This window comes from Daucus carota, chromosome 5 (assembly GCF_001625215.2).
Source record: "Daucus carota subsp. sativus chromosome 5, DH1 v3.0, whole genome shotgun sequence".
Lineage (NCBI taxonomy): Eukaryota > Viridiplantae > Streptophyta > Magnoliopsida > Apiales > Apiaceae > Daucus > Daucus carota.
The window spans coordinates 36,287,082-36,306,467 of record NC_030385.2 but is presented as its reverse complement, the minus strand read 5'-3'; the positions used below and the strand labels follow the sequence as shown (position 1 = coordinate 36,306,467).

The 19,386-nt window shown below is 35.6% G+C and overlaps 2 protein-coding genes across 2 annotated transcripts; one reads left to right on the top strand and one right to left on the bottom strand.

Moving 5' to 3' along the window:
• Positions 1–478: 478 nt before the first annotated feature.
• LOC108221674 (uncharacterized) lies at positions 479–1,282 on the top strand. Its single transcript, XM_017395537.1, has one exon. The coding sequence runs from the start codon at positions 479–481 to the stop codon at positions 1,280–1,282; it is 804 nt and encodes a 267-aa protein (XP_017251026.1).
• Positions 1,283–5,114: 3,832 nt separating this feature from the next.
• On the bottom strand, positions 5,115–18,853 carry LOC108222834 (CLIP-associated protein). The gene is made up of 21 exons (XM_017396760.2): positions 18,292–18,853; positions 16,300–16,455; positions 16,141–16,203; positions 14,953–15,021; positions 13,734–13,899; positions 13,295–13,456; positions 12,488–12,585; positions 11,137–11,211; positions 10,993–11,061; positions 10,825–10,910; positions 10,627–10,744; positions 9,824–9,922; positions 9,353–9,695; positions 7,460–9,240; positions 7,257–7,358; positions 6,972–7,076; positions 6,815–6,889; positions 6,666–6,734; positions 6,524–6,592; positions 5,917–6,018; positions 5,115–5,446 (listed from the first exon to the last, which is right to left on the bottom strand). Exons 1-21 carry the CDS (start codon positions 18,622–18,624, stop codon positions 5,285–5,287), a joined length of 4,302 nt encoding a protein of 1,433 aa, XP_017252249.2. The 5' UTR covers positions 18,625–18,853; the 3' UTR covers positions 5,115–5,284.
• Between the last annotated feature and the right edge of the window lie 533 nt (positions 18,854–19,386).

The window sequence follows — 19,386 nt, the reverse complement described above, 5'->3', positions numbered from 1 at the left end:
ATCTTCTGAGTTGATTTTGGAAATACAAATTTACACTAAATATTGAAGTGGAGAAGTATTTTGAAACAAATTTTTTTTCTAAATTGAACATATATTTTGAAACAGATGGAGTATTGAAAATATCACTCCTTACTTTATATTAATATATTAGAATTAGTAAATTATTCGCACCAAACTGTTATAAAAGGTGTGTGGCCGAGTGTTTATCTCCACACAAACAAGCTTAAAACTTTTCTCTCCAAACTATTATAATTGTAAAATAACTTTCACTCAACCTCTCTTTTGATCTCCTTTTTGATACAGTTTTACAATTGTAGGTATACCATGTCATACATCACTAGCTATCTTTTCATCTAGTCAAGGAATATATAAAGCACCACTGTATTTGTATTCATGTCTTACATCTGTTTATAATATTGTAATGTGTATATAATTTTGATATATGGTTGCAGGCTTTCAATCCAGTTGAACAGTGATCATGGAAGGTTTCCCCCATTCTCATACAAATAGCCAGGTTTCTCAAGCAAAACTTCACTCATTTCACACAATTGATCGTATGTTATATGCACTTCTAGTGGCAGATCTCTTGTGCGATCCAACAGATGCCATGCAGATCATGGCCTTTTGGTTATGGCTAGAGCAGGCTGGCTTTCGAAATGTCGTAAAAAGAATATTACATCTGCCTCTCATGCTCATTGATGATCTTGTACATGAGGCTAACATATGCCTCAGTTTCATCAAGAATCCACAGGCACTTAATGAAATTGGTGACATTCATCTCACACTGAGGCTAATAAAGGACTTTTCTCTCGAGTATTTACACAAAAATCAAACACTTGCACAGTCTGGAGTGAAAATAGTTTGCACTAATATCTGCTTGCAGGCTTTTAGTGATTTAACACAAAATGCTATTTTGCAAAATGAAGTTCGAAAGAGAGCCCAGAGCCAACAGCAAATCTTTGGGAATCAAGCACTGTTGCCTAATGGCTCTGGCAATGGGGTGGTACCAGCTGATCAGAGGACCATGTTTGTCACTTTTTCCAAAGGCTATTCGGTAGCGGAATGGGAAATTCGGGAATTTTTGGAGAATATATTTGGGGACTGCATTGAATCTATTTACATGGAGGACGTGACGGAGATAGATGATCAGCCTTTGTTTGCTCGAATAGTGTTCTTTCAAGCTTCCATGATTTATTTAATCCTCAATGGATTATCTAAAGCTAGTTTTATCATTAATGGTAAACATGTTCGGATGCGCAAGTTCGTTCCAAAAGGCGAATAGAAACACCTCAACTCTTCTCAAAAATTATTAGCATGTATTTATGATTTAGCAGTTGCATATGTAGCATATAAAACTTATATACATATTGTATTTTGGGACTCGTTTAAATTTTATGTAATACAGTTCACATTGTCGTTTTGTACTCATTCCATCCTACTCATTTTTTACGTATTTTTTTCAATAGTCTGACACGTGTTTTAAGACTCTGATTAAATATAGTTCCTTAACTTAATCTTCAAATTTTTTTCATGAACAAAAATTTTAAAGTTTTATTTTATTCAGAATAGAAAAAATATAATATAATTTATAAAACTATACTTAATAGAATTTTAAAATATGTGACGAGTCCCCGTACCTCTTCTAATATAAAGAACCTGGTGTAGTACGGAGGAAGTATATTTCATAATTCTTCGGTCACTATTTAATTTCACACTCATATAATTTTGTCTATATATATTTGCTCGAGCTGTTAAAAATTAAATATACACATTAAGAATATTATATTATCATGAATGTCATTTTAAATTATAATCCTTCTGTCCCCCTCATTTCTTGACGTTACTTTTCGGCACGTTTTTCCACACTCGTTTAAAGTATAGTTCCATAATATATTTTTTAATAAATTTTTTTCTCTGAATAAAACTTTGATAACTTTTATTAAAAAAAGAAAAATATTGAAAAAGGTTATACAACTATACTTTATAAGAGTTTCAAAATGCATGCAAACAGTGAAAGTAAACAAACACGGGGACGGAGGGGAGGGAGTAGATATTTACCTATATATATATCTAGCAATATTCTCAAGCGTATGTACTCGAGAATTTACTTAAATACATAAGCATATTCTATAAAATACTAAATTATTTACATTTTTCAATGCCAAACTACATCACTTGTGAGGGGTCCGGTAGAATTATTTATGTCTTCAAAATATGAGAAAATTTAACAAGATCAATAATCTAAGTGTAAAATAGTTAAGCAACTACTCCCTCTATTAGGTTACAATATATAGTTGCTTGACTTTTTTCACATACTTTTAATAATTTTGACTATTATATATGATATATATTTATATATTAGAAAATAGCGGTGCGGTTTGAACCGTACTTGTCAACCCGCACCGCACGGTTTGTTAAAATTTTAACCCGCAACCGCACCATAAAAAAAAACCACATTTTGCACTTTAGTATATAACGGTGCGGATGGTTTATACGGTGTGACGGTTTGATGAACACCCCTAGCTTCAAGGAAGGCTTGAGGTTCTTAAAGGCCAGCTCACGAATTTTAAAAGCAAATAACAACATTTGCACTCATTTTATGCTCCCATGTTTTTTTTAGAAATGAAATCAAGTAAATAGGAAAAAAGGTTTATTAAAATATCATTCCAAATTTTGTACTCCAAAAATGAGATGACGAGGAAATCAAGTGGTTAGAGCAACAAAAAAGATAGTGACAAATATGTCCTTAACAATTAAAATGCGAGTCTTCTAAATAAATCAAACCAAACCAAACATACTCGGTATATTCCGCTTAGAGTAGGATCTCAGGAGGGTAAGATGTACGCAGCCTTGCCCTTACCCTTAAAATAGAGAGACTGTTTCCGTGAAGACTCCCAGCTTAGTGCACGATAGATAAAAGAGTGTGTGATATAATATTAATATACCTAATCCATGGCCTTCTTCACACGGGACTTACCTAAACAATTCTCGTTTATCGATGATGGGTGACAATGATCTGAAACAGAGATTTCAAACTGGATAAGAATTGCCATTATTTGCCCACTTGCTTGAATTAACTTGATTCCTTCTTGTGTAATCCATACGGTCCTGTTTCATCTACGCTGCCAAAACAACAACACTCAATACAATAACCGCCACCAATCCAACGGAGCCTCGTTCTTGCCTTCTCCCACCCCCATGTAATACTATTACAGACTATGCTGACACGAATTCAGAATATTCCAGCATAAGAATAGGGGTACCGCGCCAAAACCATTTAAAAACTGCGTGAAATCTTACGTTTCGACAAACTAACATCCGTGATGATTCACTGGCACGCATAATATTAAATCTTGGCCACGCACAAAGAAAAGGAACACGGAGGGAGTGAAAGACAACATCTTGAAATCTTGCAGGAGTGGCGATTAATTCCATTCAAACCACCATCAGTGAAATCTCTTACTACCGCCGGCATTCTTTTGAAGATCTGATCCTTGCGCTGAGATCTCTGTCTTTGTCATCGTAAACACATTCTTTCCCCTAACCATCCATCCCTTTGCCGTGTTAATATCAAGTCTAAATAAAATATAAAATTAACCCTTCTAACTGATTGTACCAAAATGGAAGGACACGAATTCATAGTCGAATCCACGAAGCGCAACCGCGCAAGGCAGCAAGCAAAGATAATTATGAAGATGAAGAAACAAGTGAGTAAAATACTGTCCAATAAGTGCATACAATTCCCAGATGTTGACTGTTAGTGATATATATAACCATTTCAGGAATTTAGCAAACTGCACCGCTGTTGTGTATTTTGGCGAATACACGGGGATCCTCCTCCTTTATTTTCAACATAATCATCAATATCAAATCCCGGGAGGCTCTGCTTACTACAACAGACAAAACACCCACTCAACAATGACAATGTGATCACTGAATAAACGAAAATTTCGCAGCCTCATCTCCAATAACCGTGAGACGCTTCCAAAGTTGTAAACCTCTGTTTCACATACTCTGCCTCTCCATCTTTATCATAGACAATCCTCCCAACTTAATTACAGGGATTCATTAAAAGGTGAAATGCATGAAGGCTGCCGAGAAGAAGTGAAAAACCTTGAGTACCAAATCTTTTCTCAGAAAAAAAAATCGGCAAATATCATTTATCTCGCAAAATTAAATTAAATGTAAGGGTTAAATTAAATAATAATCAATTGAATGCTTTCCTTCCCCTGAGGAACACAATAATAATTCGTGTCCCCTCCCAATAAAATTTTTTCAGAGCAAGTGAGTGAAACTAGCAACATCCAATTTCACATGTTTCCACTCATATTCTTATGTTTTTCATAAGAAACTCGGGAACGTGAATAGATGAAGAAAAAGAATAAGTGACGATGCACACATACTACGATACACAAACTCTACACGTATGAACAAGGATGGAGATCTTTTGATGACGAGTTAGGATATCGTCCCTGATCCCGATTCAATGAAGAATAAATCACAATGAGTGCTGGATTTTGATGCTGCTATGCTCGTATGTTGGGATCTAGCAATGTATGAGTCTTTATGCACTGAAAGAAATCTTGGTAGTATGTCGGAAAAATCTTGATCGCATTCGCATGATAATTGAATTTGCCTTTCCTACTAACATACGAGGGTAATATGCTTCGATTTCATCAATAACCCAATCACATCTGACACGACAGCGCAGACTTATAATGGACTTTTCTTTCTAGTACTTGCAAAAGAAATCAAACACTTGCAAAGGTTTCGGTGAAAATGCCCATGCTAAAATTTTCATGTAGGCTTTTAAGTTTTAACGATTAAATAGGTCAACATTGTCAATTAGCAAAAAAAAGAATAGGTCAACATTGTCGAAAGGCTCTGGCAAGTAGCAACAGATTAATGTGTAGCACACTAGCACTGCTAAGTGCTAATGATACAAGATGGATGCACTCCATACTTTCCAACTGCTTTGCCTTAATTCACATTTTACATATCATACATGTCACAAATCTTAGATCAAAACTCTCCAAAATAGTTGTATACACACAATTACGACTGCAGATTTGATCAGCACAAACCAAAACGGGGGAAAAGTAATTGACAAGCACTCATCACAACCTGAAACCTATATAGAAGGAACAAAATGTGCGTTCAATATATAAAGTATAAAAATCAAAACCAAACCCCGCCGTCTAGAATTCCTAATACACAGGATATACAATCAATGAATAATTAAGAAGAAGATTCCTAAACCCACTATATGTCTGCAACATGACAGTTACTCATTGTTTGCTTCTATTGGAGTGCCAGTCCTAGCCAGTGATATCCGGTTAGCGTAAATTGTAACCAATCGCAACTGTGTACTGTTAAGCCCTTCCAAGTATGGCAAGAATGCTTTACCAAGCATGATATAGATGTCCACTAAACAGAAAACAACCGTCTGAACACCAAAAGTTAAAGTTAAAATATAGACAAATAAAGTAAACATACATTTGAAATACTGATCACTGCTAAAACCTATAAGAATAAGGATCAGAAACAAGAAATTTAAGAGGAAAAATTTGCTTTATATACCACAATATATAGAAAGCCAAAAATAGCACGCAGATGAGACTTGCGTATATCTTAAATGTGGATTGGTTGTCACCCATCATGGGAAGGCAAACAGTTGTGCAATACTAGGCTTTTTTTATCACGCGCGATGCATGTTATATTTTAGGTCCCCCCATTCTGTGGCATTCTGAGCATCTTTCCTCATAATCCAGCAAGTATATGTGCATGGAATATCTTTGTTTTTATTATCATTTATCAACTTTTTTAATATGGTTTTGATGAAACCTTAAATAAGGACGCTGCACACCAAATTCTATGTTCTGTCGGCCTTATATAAAATATATGTGGATATAATACCTTGCGAACATCAGCACTCTGGTTTCCAAAAGCTTCAAAAATGGAAGGTAAAAATGATGGTAGCTGTGTCATTAGTTCCTCCTGAGAGAGCCTGCCCACAAGCTGAAAAAGGCAAGGCAATGTCATTAGCAATTTATACTTGCATCAACCAATTAAATTTCAAATTAACCATTTTGTTATGTAAAACATATGAAAGTAAATTAACAAATACTGCATAGTAAGTGCCAATCACCTAAAACTTTAACATATGCAGAGTTTTCACTAACTTGCATATAAATAAACTAAATAATACTCCGTATTGCAATTACAAATAACATGTCCACTAGCAACACTGAAATTTATCACCAAAACTACAGTACTGACCATCAGAGACCTGAACCAGGCCAAAGTTTAAACTAAAAAATTTGACCTTAATAAAATAACTCAACATCATCTCTATATTTTCTTGCATTAGTCTGCAGTAAGTTTATTTATATCATTGGGTAGAGTACTACACTACTGCATATCATTTTCATAACATAGGGCATGAAACACCTTTTAGGATATAAATGACTACTGTATGGAGTATAATATATGTTTTAATCGGGACAAGACCACCAGATTTTACCTTTGTTAAGCAGTTTATGCATGTAACTAGAGTTTTCTCGTCTTCGGTTACCAATAAAGGGACGACAACCTGCAATGTGCATGCCAAAGGTTATGTATTCATATGGATTTGACTCAATAAAGAAAAAATAAAATTTACGTACACTTAAACATCTGAACGGGTCATACTGAGACAAAACCAAAGTCAAACAACTTTCTGCCTCGCTAGCAACCTATACATGAAACTGATCAAAGTAAGATATTGTGACAAACAAAAGGGAAAACAATTATGTAGAAACGGTTTAAGGTTTACTTTCGCAACAGGATCCTTTGTAACATGGAGCAGTCTTTCAATCACAATCTCAACAGAATCCTCCATTGGATCTTTCTGTACAAAAACATGTGCCATTAAGGAATTATAATCTCCATCAATCAAAACATGAACCATAAAATGTTGGAAGATATAAGACCTGATTCTTTAGCATCTCAACAACCAACAAAAGAGCAAGCTCCCTAATAGATGAATCTGAGTCGTCCAATATCTCAAGTACAACCGTCAAAATTTGATTGAAGTACTGCAAATAAACCAAATACAACATAATTGTTGTTTTAAGCCAGATCACATTCTATCGTCTCCAATACCAAATACAAGTGAATAAGACTAAGATATACAATACTGGATCTTGTTTGAGCTGAGAGATACAATTAACTGCATGAAATAATGTACCAACCGTCAATTTAGAAATTTATCATACCTTAGTCCATATGGAATGATCATTAGCCACAGAAGTTTCAACTAGCTGTTGAAGTGCATCGCGCTTGCTTGCACTAGAACCTTCATCATTCCCGTTGCATATCTTCAAATGATGATTAATAGATGTCAGCATCTCCAACTATAGATTAAAATAATATCAAAGGGAGGGTAGAGTGAGGAAAGATAGCCTTTATAAAAACTTACAAGATGAAGGATTTGAGGGATGCTCAGTTCTGTATCTGGAACCGGGTTGCTATTAATTGCAAGTTTTGAATGATCAATTTGCGCAGCCCCGTTATCAGTAGTAATTCCTGTAGAGACCCATTGATGCTCAGAGTCAGCCAACCCATTCATATCATTATGCTTTGGTGATGAAACCTCTAAATGCACGCCATTGGTCTCTTGCCTATAGTTCCAGGATCCCAAATTTTCACTTGGAATGCTGATTCCGTAATTGACATCTCCGGATCTCAGATTACGGTCTGTGTTAGAAACACTCTCGTGACCGTGATACAAGTGATCTTGTGTATCACTCGATGACATATGACCAATTACATTTGTATTATGTGCTAAATCTTGTCCAGAACTCCATTTCCTGCCACCATCACTGTCAATTGAACCGGAAGAGTATCTTCCATACAAGTGACTCCTCTTCGGAGCTACAACATATCCTTCATCAGAAGATGTTCCAACAACATCAGCAGGATCATAAGAGGATTTAGGGCGTTGTCGCTCTTTCTTGTTCTGCAAGAAGTTCATCAAGTCAACTTCTATACGTGGTGTATTCTTCTTCAGAGCCCGTCTTAAAGAATTCTGTTCTTCAATAGATAAACTCAGAATAAAGTTAAGAACTGCAGCTGAATCGAAGTACGAGTAAACTGATATAATGCACGTTATAGCTGCTTCCTTCAGTTTCGTATTCTTATCATGCACCAATGGTGTCAACTTGGCAAGCCACAATTTAAGAATGCCAGTATTGCCAGAGCCTTCAGCATTTTGAGCATGCTTCTTAAAAGAACCAATGGCAAACTCAATAACAGCCAACTTTGCCTTCGGTGACCTCTGCTCATCTAGTGAACGAAGCAAAGCTGGTAAAAGGGAATCCACGCCATAAGTTTTACCAACAATATCCAGTGTTGTGGAGCACGGTTGCCTTACTGATTCCTTCGGATCAATTAGACGTGAGAAAACATGGGGCAGAATCCTCTCCATGTAACTTTCAAAAGGTTTTCGACAAGCTGGAATCATATCTGCAAGTGTGGAAAGAGCTGCCTGTGCAACTTTGTGGTGTGGATCATCCAAGTGCTGAAAGAATAACTTCATCACCTTTTCAAAACTCTGTGTGACTTCCTGAACACCTTTTGTTCCTTGCTGCAATAAAGACCTCAGATAATTAAATGCAGCTACCCTCGCATTCCAGTCTGAGCTATTACTAAGTCCCTCACTAAGAGCATCATTCAGAGAGGCTGGACCTTCAACATAGCTTGACATCTCACCCACAGAGAACTGATTATCATCAAAGCTCCTCCTCCTGCCGGCAGATGCTCGCACAGCTACATTTCTTCTCACAAGAGGACGCTGAAAATTTGGAATGTAACTGTTTTGCGAGTCCCTAACATTTGCATCTCTGTAGGATGAATCTAAGTACTGCCTGTCACTGTGTAAGTTCACGGATCGCCTAGCCTCCCTAATATCAGTCTCTTCAAAATGGCCTCTTTCTTGATGCCTTTCAGATCCTCTTTTTCCGGAGAATGATGAAAATGTTGACAGCGGCTCAGATCCAATACCACCACGATATGATAACTTACTTGGATCTTTAGATGCTTGAATCTGAGTGATAATGTCAGACATTCCCAAGCCACCACTACGACTATTACCTTTTAAAAAACCAGATGTTGAATCCAGAGATAAAGAATTGGCGAGACTAGTCGAGGCAGGGGCAGCAAGAGGGAATGGTGGATCACGAGATGATGGTGGGTCAACTCCTGCACTAGGGGCAATAAAAGAGAAAAATAGTTGTTCACTTAAAATCCAGAACACAATCTTTGATAAATTTATGTACTGGCAAAGAATCACATCAAAAGGTCAAAAAAATACCTAGATCCAGACTAACTGATTGCCCTTTTCCAGATATATCCAGACCCCGTAGCATGCTTTCAATAGCTGTAACCTTTTGTTTGCTTGCATTCAACACACTTTCCAGGCTACGTTCTGCACCTTTGCCAACTGACGTTGCTTGTGAGGAGAAAAGACCAGAAGACAGTGATGCCCTAGAGGTTATGCTTGCATTTTTATCCATGGCAACAATAGCGGATGTTCCATATCCAGGTAAAGTTGATGAAACTGAAGTTTGAGAGTTTGCTGACATTTGTGAATTCCTCTCACGAAGAGAGGGAGAAGCATGCCGTTTATGCATACCGCCATCCTCATCGTTGATCAACTGCACCAATATTAGGAACAATAGAAACATGACTCACTAGCAATAATATAAGTTTTCCCTAACATCTAGTTGGAAGAGAGGAGAGCTTTAGCACGAAAACTGTTTCTCTGACAAACAGAAGCACTTACACGTTGAATGACAGGATCAAAGCATGAAAATAAACGCCGGGAGCGCTCAGGCCAAGTATTTGCAAACATCCTGTAACAAGCTCTAGCAGTTGATCGCACCTGTAGCCACCCAATAAATGTATGAGATTGACCTTAAAGGAATTACAAAGATACATTAATGCTGTTAGCATGATAAAAAATATACAACAAGGTAGCAAACAAGTACAAATGGGTAAAATGGCTTAAGCATAATCGAACTCAGGTCGAACTTGCAAGTGGGTCACTAAACTGAAAAAAGCTTGTAATGACATAAGTAAATATATAGTGCAACCGACTAACTACGCTAATTATAACTTGGAATTCTGTTAAATCTCGCTGACTTCTAACAGAGAGCCATTTTTATTACATATCAGCTGCCACGTAATTAAAAACAACCCAATTACCAAATAACCCGAAACCCGAGCCAATGACATAATTGCCCCAACCCGACCTATTTTAACCAGCTACCATCTTCATATCGTATCTGTACCCAGCCTGTTCATATCATATCATTGAAACACGCGATTGAAGAACACAAAAAATATGAAGAAGAACATGAAGAAGAATGGTGATAAGCAAAGTCGACAAAACCGAAATCTAAGTTTAATAAATCAATTTCTTATTTAGGATCACATATTCAATCGATTTTCCAATTTTTGTAATTAGGGTTCAAAAAGTTCCCAATGTCGTGTATGTATACAGGAGGCAATCTTATGGATTGCAACAGATGCTATACATGTATATCTGCAGCAACCCGAAAGTAGGAAAGCACCAAATTACAATACCTCACTCATCGCGTCACCAACACAACATTTAATAAAATCTTCATAGAGATCAGCAGCACGTTGAATCTCAGGTGCATCAGCCCAGTATTCTAATATCAGAAGTGCGTAGTCACAACATCTGAGATAAATATATGAAGACTAGAGTGACTTTAAAGAAAGACAATAAAAAGAGTAAACACTGGGGAAAAATAACACAACCTCGCGCGAAGTACAGCATTACGGTCATTCTTTGCACATTCAGCTATTCGAGGAAGTACACGAGAAACTTTGCAGTTACGCAACATCTGGCAGGTCAAAAGTTTTACAAATGATGGAAAGTTATTGGGAAAAATAAAAATCAGTACAGACATGGAGTTGCCGACTCACAGTTTTTATGCAATTGTCCGCAGACTCCGCAATTACAAGCACAGTTATCACAACAAGTTTAAAAAGGACCTGTAGGTAATTTTACAGTCAAATAGTATCAGCAAAGTGCTAGCATCAATTTCTGCAGAAAGAATTTGCACTTACTGGAATGAGCATCTCTGCGCATGCCTCAAAATCACCAAGGAGCTCTTTTGATAGAAAGCATAACAAGTGGCAACCCTACCATAGAGGAAAAATGTAAAAGAAATACATATCACCGATAAAACATACCAAATATCTATGCTCATAGTCAGTACACTTGTTACATTAGACTTCTTAGATTATGACCCGTGACAAGCATCAGTTAAAACAGATTTTTGTTAATTTATTATTTGTTAGAAGTATAATGTCTTTTTATTTGATCACATTACCATCTTTTTAATATACCTATTAAAACTAATATTGTTTAATTATAAAACTTTCTATGTATTAACATTTGATCCTATTTCAAATTTTAATTTAAAAAAAAAAAAAAAAATTGTTCTCAAATACATGTTAATATGAATTTATTTCACAATGATATGTTTTATTTTAGTAAAATCATTATGTTGTTTTATAATTTTAAAAGTGATAGAAAAATATTGAGCACCAACAAATATAGGTAGGGTCTTTAATCTTTAGTAAAATTTAAAAATTTTAATTCGTAATTGTTTTAAACGTGTAACAGGTAAATGTTATGTGTAACGCTAGTTGGAGTTCTTGCAGGTCTAGTAATGATAGTGTTTGAAAAATTAATATAGATGTCTAACAGAGCTTTCAAGTTAAATAACTTTAATTCAAAAAAATTTGACAATGTCTTGTGTTTCGGTTTGTTTACTATATGTTGCAACATGGACAATTATTTTGATAGTAGTAGTGGTGGCTTCATTTTCGGCGGAGTTTACGTTTGTCAAGGCAGTGTTACCACCACCTTATTCATCTTTAACGCAGTCTTGTGAAAGGCAGGGTTTGCATTATATTTTGTATTGATATGAATGTGGCTAATAATATCAATTAGAATCCTTATTTATATGTATTATGAAACATATAGGAATTTTATAGAGTTGTTTCGTAAATTAAATTATTTAAGTTTTAAAAATTTAAAAGAATAGTCTTGTTGGCGATGTGATTCTGTTGGTGGGACAATCGTTACACTATAACAATATTTGTTATAAATAAATAAAACTATTATTAGATAAAAAAATTTATATGATGATAACTAGATTTTGGTACTTTGGTATTTAGTAATTCTGATCTCCACTCTGAGAGGATTTTGCTTATTAATAAAGAGTATAGATTGGTATAATAGCAAATAACTGGTATCTTACCACTAGAACCTCATCACATCAAAAAACAACAAATATAGATAATAACCAAGTGAATTTAACAACATGCCTCTAGAATAGTTCGTTGCTTACAGTCACTTACAAAAATTAAAGCAAACTGACATGCATAACCTTAAGGAAATGTGAAGTACCTGTTTTACTATGCTAGATCGTCGATCAGCTAACTGTGTACTTAGAGGACCAACTAGTTGCTTCAGGAGTCCACGGAAACATGGATAATCAGCTGCACCTGATCGAATGAATTGGAAAATTAGCCTGGTTCATTACCAATTTCCTAACAAAATTTACAAAGAAAAATGCTCAAAACAAGTGCTCGCCGTGTACTTGACCAGCACCAAAAATTTACTTACTACTTCGAGAACTAACGAAAATATATACTCCCTCTGTCCCATTTAATTGTATACGTTTTTTTTCAACTGTTCGACACGCATTTCAATGCTCTTATAAAATATAGTTCCGTAACTTATTTTTGAGATTTTCTTTTTCTGAATAAAAATATAACATCCAAACTTTAATTCAGAAAAAGAAAATTTTAAAAATAAATTACACAACTATACTTTACAGGAGCATTAAAGTCCGTGCCGCGTCCCCGTCCCCCAATGTATACTACTCAGGGGGACGGAGGGAGTAGCAAATTATAATCGGAGTGGGAGGGAGAAGAAGATACAAGTTGATAGACATACTGATATGATATTGTAATATCTGACAATCTTTTTTAGGGACATATCAGAAAAGAAGAGAATTCAAATTGATGGACTAGAACAGCACAATGGCAACAATATAAATGCTAATCTCTTTCAGAAAATTAACACACATGCACCATTGCTGCGTGGCTTGCTAGGTCACTAGTAATAACTCTAAAAAAATTATTTTATGTTGCGTATCAAATAATAGTTTAAATTCCACTTTTTCATTCAGGTACAACATGTAAAACAAACCTCCAATAACAAGAGCTTCAACTCTCTGCATAGCCCCAATGCGTACTGACCAATCCTTTTCTGGAACAAGAGTCAAACTAATTTTCTCAAATTCCCTTATTAGCTCCTTCTCAGAGTAGACTTTGATTGGCTCAACAGGTTTTTCTGTCAAATCGCTGTCTCCTACATAATTCATATACCAGAGAGAATTAAAATCACTGGTAACGAACTACAACTGCATCATTAGACAGCAAGAGCAAACAGATAATGACTGATATCACCACCCCTCAAAGTAGCCAAACCAAATGTTGCAAAATGTATGATAAGATGCAATAGTTGCATCATGAATTACTTTCATCTTGAGAAGATCTAGACACTTCACTGAAACAGGTCAAAATATAAAACAATGTCTTGTACTTGAGACATGTTTGCTTTTATACTAAAAGGATCTAACGCATACCTCCGAACAGAGACGCTTCACGGGATGAACTCTTTGCCTTGGGGCTGCTTCTTTTTGGATGAAGGCTAGAAGACTTCACGTCTCCACTAGCATAATTACTAATACGTCCATCCGAAAGGCTACTTTTAGGCTGAATCCTCTCTAACCTCGCATTAATATCTCTTGCCTGGAGTGAGGTATGATTTTAGAGTAATGGTTGAAAAATACAGTTATTTACTTCTACTTATAATCATAATTATACATGGTGCATGATTGAAGACGGTATATGATGCAGCAAAATGGGACAGGCAAAAGATACGCCTGTGATAGACTGGTCATTAGCCTAGTGTATACCCTTCCGTTTTTGATAACAAGAGATTGAGAGTTCAAGCCTCAGTAGAGGCAGGAGTGTGGATAATCAAATTTCTGTGGATGACCATTTCCAAATGAAAATATATATTTGAGCACTACCCTATATATATATAGGGTAGTGTTCAAATGAGAATCCCTTCAAATAAAAACTAAATGAGAATTGTTGATTTGATTTATCCAGTGACTCCAGAAAATCACCATCAGTTCAGGAATCACCACAATACAAAAAAAATTACAAATAACCACAAAACTGCCACACCGTCGTTGGCCCCGCAACCGCCTCCCACACTACCACCAAATCACTCAGAAATTGACATAAATTAGCAGGAGAAACAAAAAAATCACCAACATTAATCATAACAATCACCAGTTTTCATTTAGTTATCACTTTAAGAGTTCACATTGGATTAAGACCCTATATACACACACACACACACACACACACACACACACACACATATATATATATATATATATATATTGGCATTAAAAAAAATTAAGTTATAAACCAAACAGTGCAAAACAGAAAAGAGAAGGAATGACACAGGTTCTAGCCTTGTGTCTCCATTACTCAAAATTTCTAGGTTTCAACGTAAAGGTATTTCCAGTCATGTAAATCGATAGTTTCCATATTTTTTTTTAACAACTGTCATCCATATCCTCTTCCTGAAGAAAAACTCTATTCAGCCCAATCTAACAGATTTCTATACTTATAACAACAAATTTATGAACTCGCTAGTATGGAAAGCAGTTGACATTAGAATTCATGCATGAGAGCAATCCTTTGTATCAAAAATGAGTTCACCATCATTTATAAAGAATTTAATGAAGATTAAAAACACTGCAATAGATCCCCACAGTTACTCACCATTGATGTAGGAAGATGGTGACGCAGGAGCTCATCACGGAATTGAGGCCCAATGTGAGTGTACATCTCCTGCATGACAAGGTCGGTTAATAAAAACCCAAACCATTCATCCATAAAGCAGTTAAGATTGACAAGTAAAATCCATCTATCGTAATGTTATAGTTGTAAAAGAAAACAACAATATCAGCATGTTATCAAACAATAAGCAACATGTCAAAATTTATTACATCTAACCTCACAATGACAGAAATTGTAAACAGTGTACAACACCAAGTTAAAAGCCAACAAACTCCTAACTACAATGCAATGCCAGGATATACCCACTATCAAAAAATTGAAAACAGATCTTGCATTAGTTTCACATGTTATACTCCTCGAGATATATTAACAAACAACTATGATACAGAAACATTCTATGAAATGAATCCTGGACAATACAGTCGACGGGTCTTTTTTCTACATGCAGCGTATGTATAAGCAGGCAAATCCAATTTTGAAGGATGATTGCCATATATTTGACTCCACGTAGTCATAAATTATCAATTCAAATCACACAATAACATATTATTTCTGACACACAAAATCATCAAGGTGGACAATAAAAGAAGACAAGAGCTTTGAGAAATAGAAGATGGGAAGGAAAAGCAAGCCATAATGTATAAAAGAGGAATTTAGATAGTGTTGGATCAAGAATTTTTTTTTTTTTTTTCAGGATTGGATCAAGAACTTTAGATGTTGGCCAGTACGTGTATAAAATAAAATCATATACACTCAACATCTGATTAAAAAAAAATGTAAAAGAAGACTCTGGTTAGGCAAGATAGGACTCCATATCACGGGAAGAATGACCAGTATAAACAATTACAAGACATATGTAACATATATTCATTGCTCGGCTGACAACTCAGTTCCATAAATTGCTGATGATGCTAAGTTGCTAACACCTGACTAATATCCACATCAAACAAATCTCCCAACTAGTAATCTCTTTTAGCTCATGTGAAAGAAATACAACATAATATATATACACATGCCTGGGGATGTCATCTGACAGGAGTTATCATTGAGATACTAATAAGTCATTTAGAAAGAAGCTCAAAGTTTTATAACTCAACATGGTGAGAACAAAGTTGTATATCATAATGTCTAGAAAACATTGCACCAAGCTAAGTCGTCGACATGACTAACCTCTATGCATACTATAGCTGCTTCACGAACCCCAGGGTGCGAGTCATTCAACATTTGCAGAATCTGACAATTCAATAGGACAAAGCAATATTTATTGTAACTTGCATTCAATTGCTAGATTAGAAATTTTTCATGTGCGATAGGAGTAATATCACGTACAGAAGGAAGAATAGCACGTTGTAGAGGAAGCTCAGTAGATGCGAAAAGACCGATCGCTGATGTAACAGTCCGCGCAAACTCTTCTCTGATTCTCCAACTTTTGTGCATCCAAGCATATGATCCAGCCCTTTCAACTATGAGTGTTGGTGAGGAGACCTGCACAGTGAAAAATTATTTTCCGCATACCTGAGTGACTAGTTAGGGTTGGCATATGATTATACCAATATATAGACAACAAAAAAGAGACGGTCTAACCAACTAAAATCTGATTAAGAATTGACAGTCAATATAAAGTAATAAATCAAAGGGAAACTAGAGTGGGGCTATTATATAAAATGATATACCCAGCAGGGGAGCATAAAATCGAAAATGTTAATATGTTCTTATCTAGGAATACTTTCTAATGCAAGTGATAGCTTGCTTTTATGATTTGGTTGGCACCGAATTCCTAATAAAAGACAAGACATTGAAATAATGGATTCTGGGATTAGGATAACATCCTTAAAAACTCCTATTAAAAAAATATCCTTTGAGAGGTTTAAGGCCGCCATGTTCAGCCTCAGCTGCTCATCTCACACCATACAAAATGCCTCTCCTCTCCCCCTTCGAACAGAAGGCTTTTCACACTATTCACCGATCTTCATCTTGCAGGCTAACCAGATCTTTCAACTTTTACTTGATGTAAAGGTGCAAATACGAGCTAGAGCTGTAAGACAAATTGCTCCATCAAAGTTTAGAGTTATTAAACTTCAGTTTAAACTTCTACCAAAAAGGGCTTAAAATATATCGAGCCTAAATTAATGCGTCCAAGTTCAACCCATACATTGAATGACATAAATTTAACTTCGGTTACGAGTTCTGTATGAGTTTGAACTCCTAAAATGTTCAAATTAAGCATAACCCTTTTTATTGGTCAACCTAGAGCCTATCTCGTTTGAAATTACAAACCTAGGATCCTACCTCTTCCAGAACTAGATTATCCTGATTCTTAGATTTACCCGTTTCATATACTCACACACAACATTCAGACCCTTATCTCGTTTGAAATTACAAACCTAGGATCCTACCTCTTCCAGAACTAGATTATACAGAATCTTAGATTTACCCGTTTCATATACTCACACACAACATTCAGACCCTTAGTTGAATTGTGGACTGTGATTAAACACACAATATATGCTAATTCTTGGCAACTGCCGCGAACTAGATTCTGTCAGTCACTTAAGATGTCAGGATATTTATTTGAGTGGATCATAAAATCAGATGCCAATTCACAGCTTAAAACACTCAATCCAATTTTCTAATGGACAGAGTTTAAACTCGATTGGTGAAGGAAGAATGAAGATCCTCAACAGCATTTTTGTTTTTTGGCAAATGACTCTTAGCAGCCCTTAAGTATTAAAATAGATTTTTGGCAATATTAACTATTAAATACTGGAATTTAAACAACTACAAGTATATATCCTTTAACATCTCCATATAGTAGTCCTGCTAGAGCTAATGAAACTAAAACCACATTCATGTATAGGATACCACCTCCATATCTATGATTGTGAAAGATCACGCGAATTAAATGATAAACTAGCACACATACAAGCTTTTTCTTTTATTAAATAGTATATGCACTACAACTGAACATAAACTCAACCTAGTATCACAATCAGATCAACTAAGAGCACCGCCTATCAAGTGCAATATTTAATCCAAGAAATGCTGTCCTTAATATTACCCAACGAACCCATCATTTAACAGAAGAATACATTTCATAAGTTCCGAATAAATCAAAAAATGTTAGTTAGCATCGACTGCAGCAGATAAAGTGCAACACTATATCTAAATACTACCAATTATAACATTATGATCAGAACTAAAACCTTCAAAAACGCAAATTATCAAACAAATGCATTTACAATACACTAAATAGAATTCAAATATAATTCACTATTACGTAATTAAAAAAACACTAATAAGAGCACAATCGAATCCATATACCTCCATAAGAGTGAGCAAAAGCCTCCGTGCAGCATCGCGAACAGGCTGTTTACTATCACCGAGGCGTTCAACAACGGCAGGCACAAGTCCATTAAAATGAAGCTTAAAATGTTCGCCAGACAACACAGCAGCCGAGGAAAGCGACAACAAAGCCCCTTGCGAAACCCTAAAATTATTATCCTTGAGAAGATCTATACAGCAATCAACCAATACAGTGACTTCAGATGATGATAAGCTCTTTCTGGAAGCTTCTAGAACCTGGTGGAGCCGCTCAACTCCCGCCATTCTCTCCTTGGTGTCTTTCGAACGCGCCATTTCTAGAGCTTCTTCCATTTGGATCTGGTGGGTAGGGAGGTAGATCTGGAGCGAGATTTGTGAGGCGTTGGAACTGAAATTTAGGTTAATTTGGGAGAGATTGTGATGGAGTGACAGTGAAGTTGAATTGAGAGAGAATGAGAGAGAGAGAGAGAGAGAGAGAGAATGAGAGAGAGAGAGAGAGAGAGGTGTGTGCGCTAGATCGACGGGTGAGATGGCATTAATATCGGAACTCTGGTACAGTAGCATGTATGAGTAATTTGCTGTAGTCTTTTACTACATGGTACTGAAGTATTTGACCACTGTCCTGTTGAGTGTTGACTCGACGACTCTAGTAAATTCTAGAATTTCAAATCAAAAGCTGTTTTTTCTATGTAAAAAAAATAAATAAATATGCTGCTTTTTTTTACTCGACAGGTACAGGATTGGTTTAATAATTTCTTAGAGCATCTTCAACGGTGTTGGTTATAATCATTGGCTAAATTAGATCTATAAAGCATTATGTAAAATTTGCTGAACTTATAAGACGTTTTGTTTCAATGATATTGACTATTTGTTTGACTATAATTTAAAAATAATATGTTATTAATATTTTAAATTGTTAAAACAGAATATATCAGTTCAATATGGTAATAAATGATGTGCAATCTTCCTACAAGTTTTCTTGTAGACTTGAAGAGATTCGACAAATTTAGCCATAGATTGGCTAAAATTATAGATAACAGCTGAGTGTGGTTGGAGAATGGATTTTTAGAGAAGTTGGCTAAATTTTTTATTTTT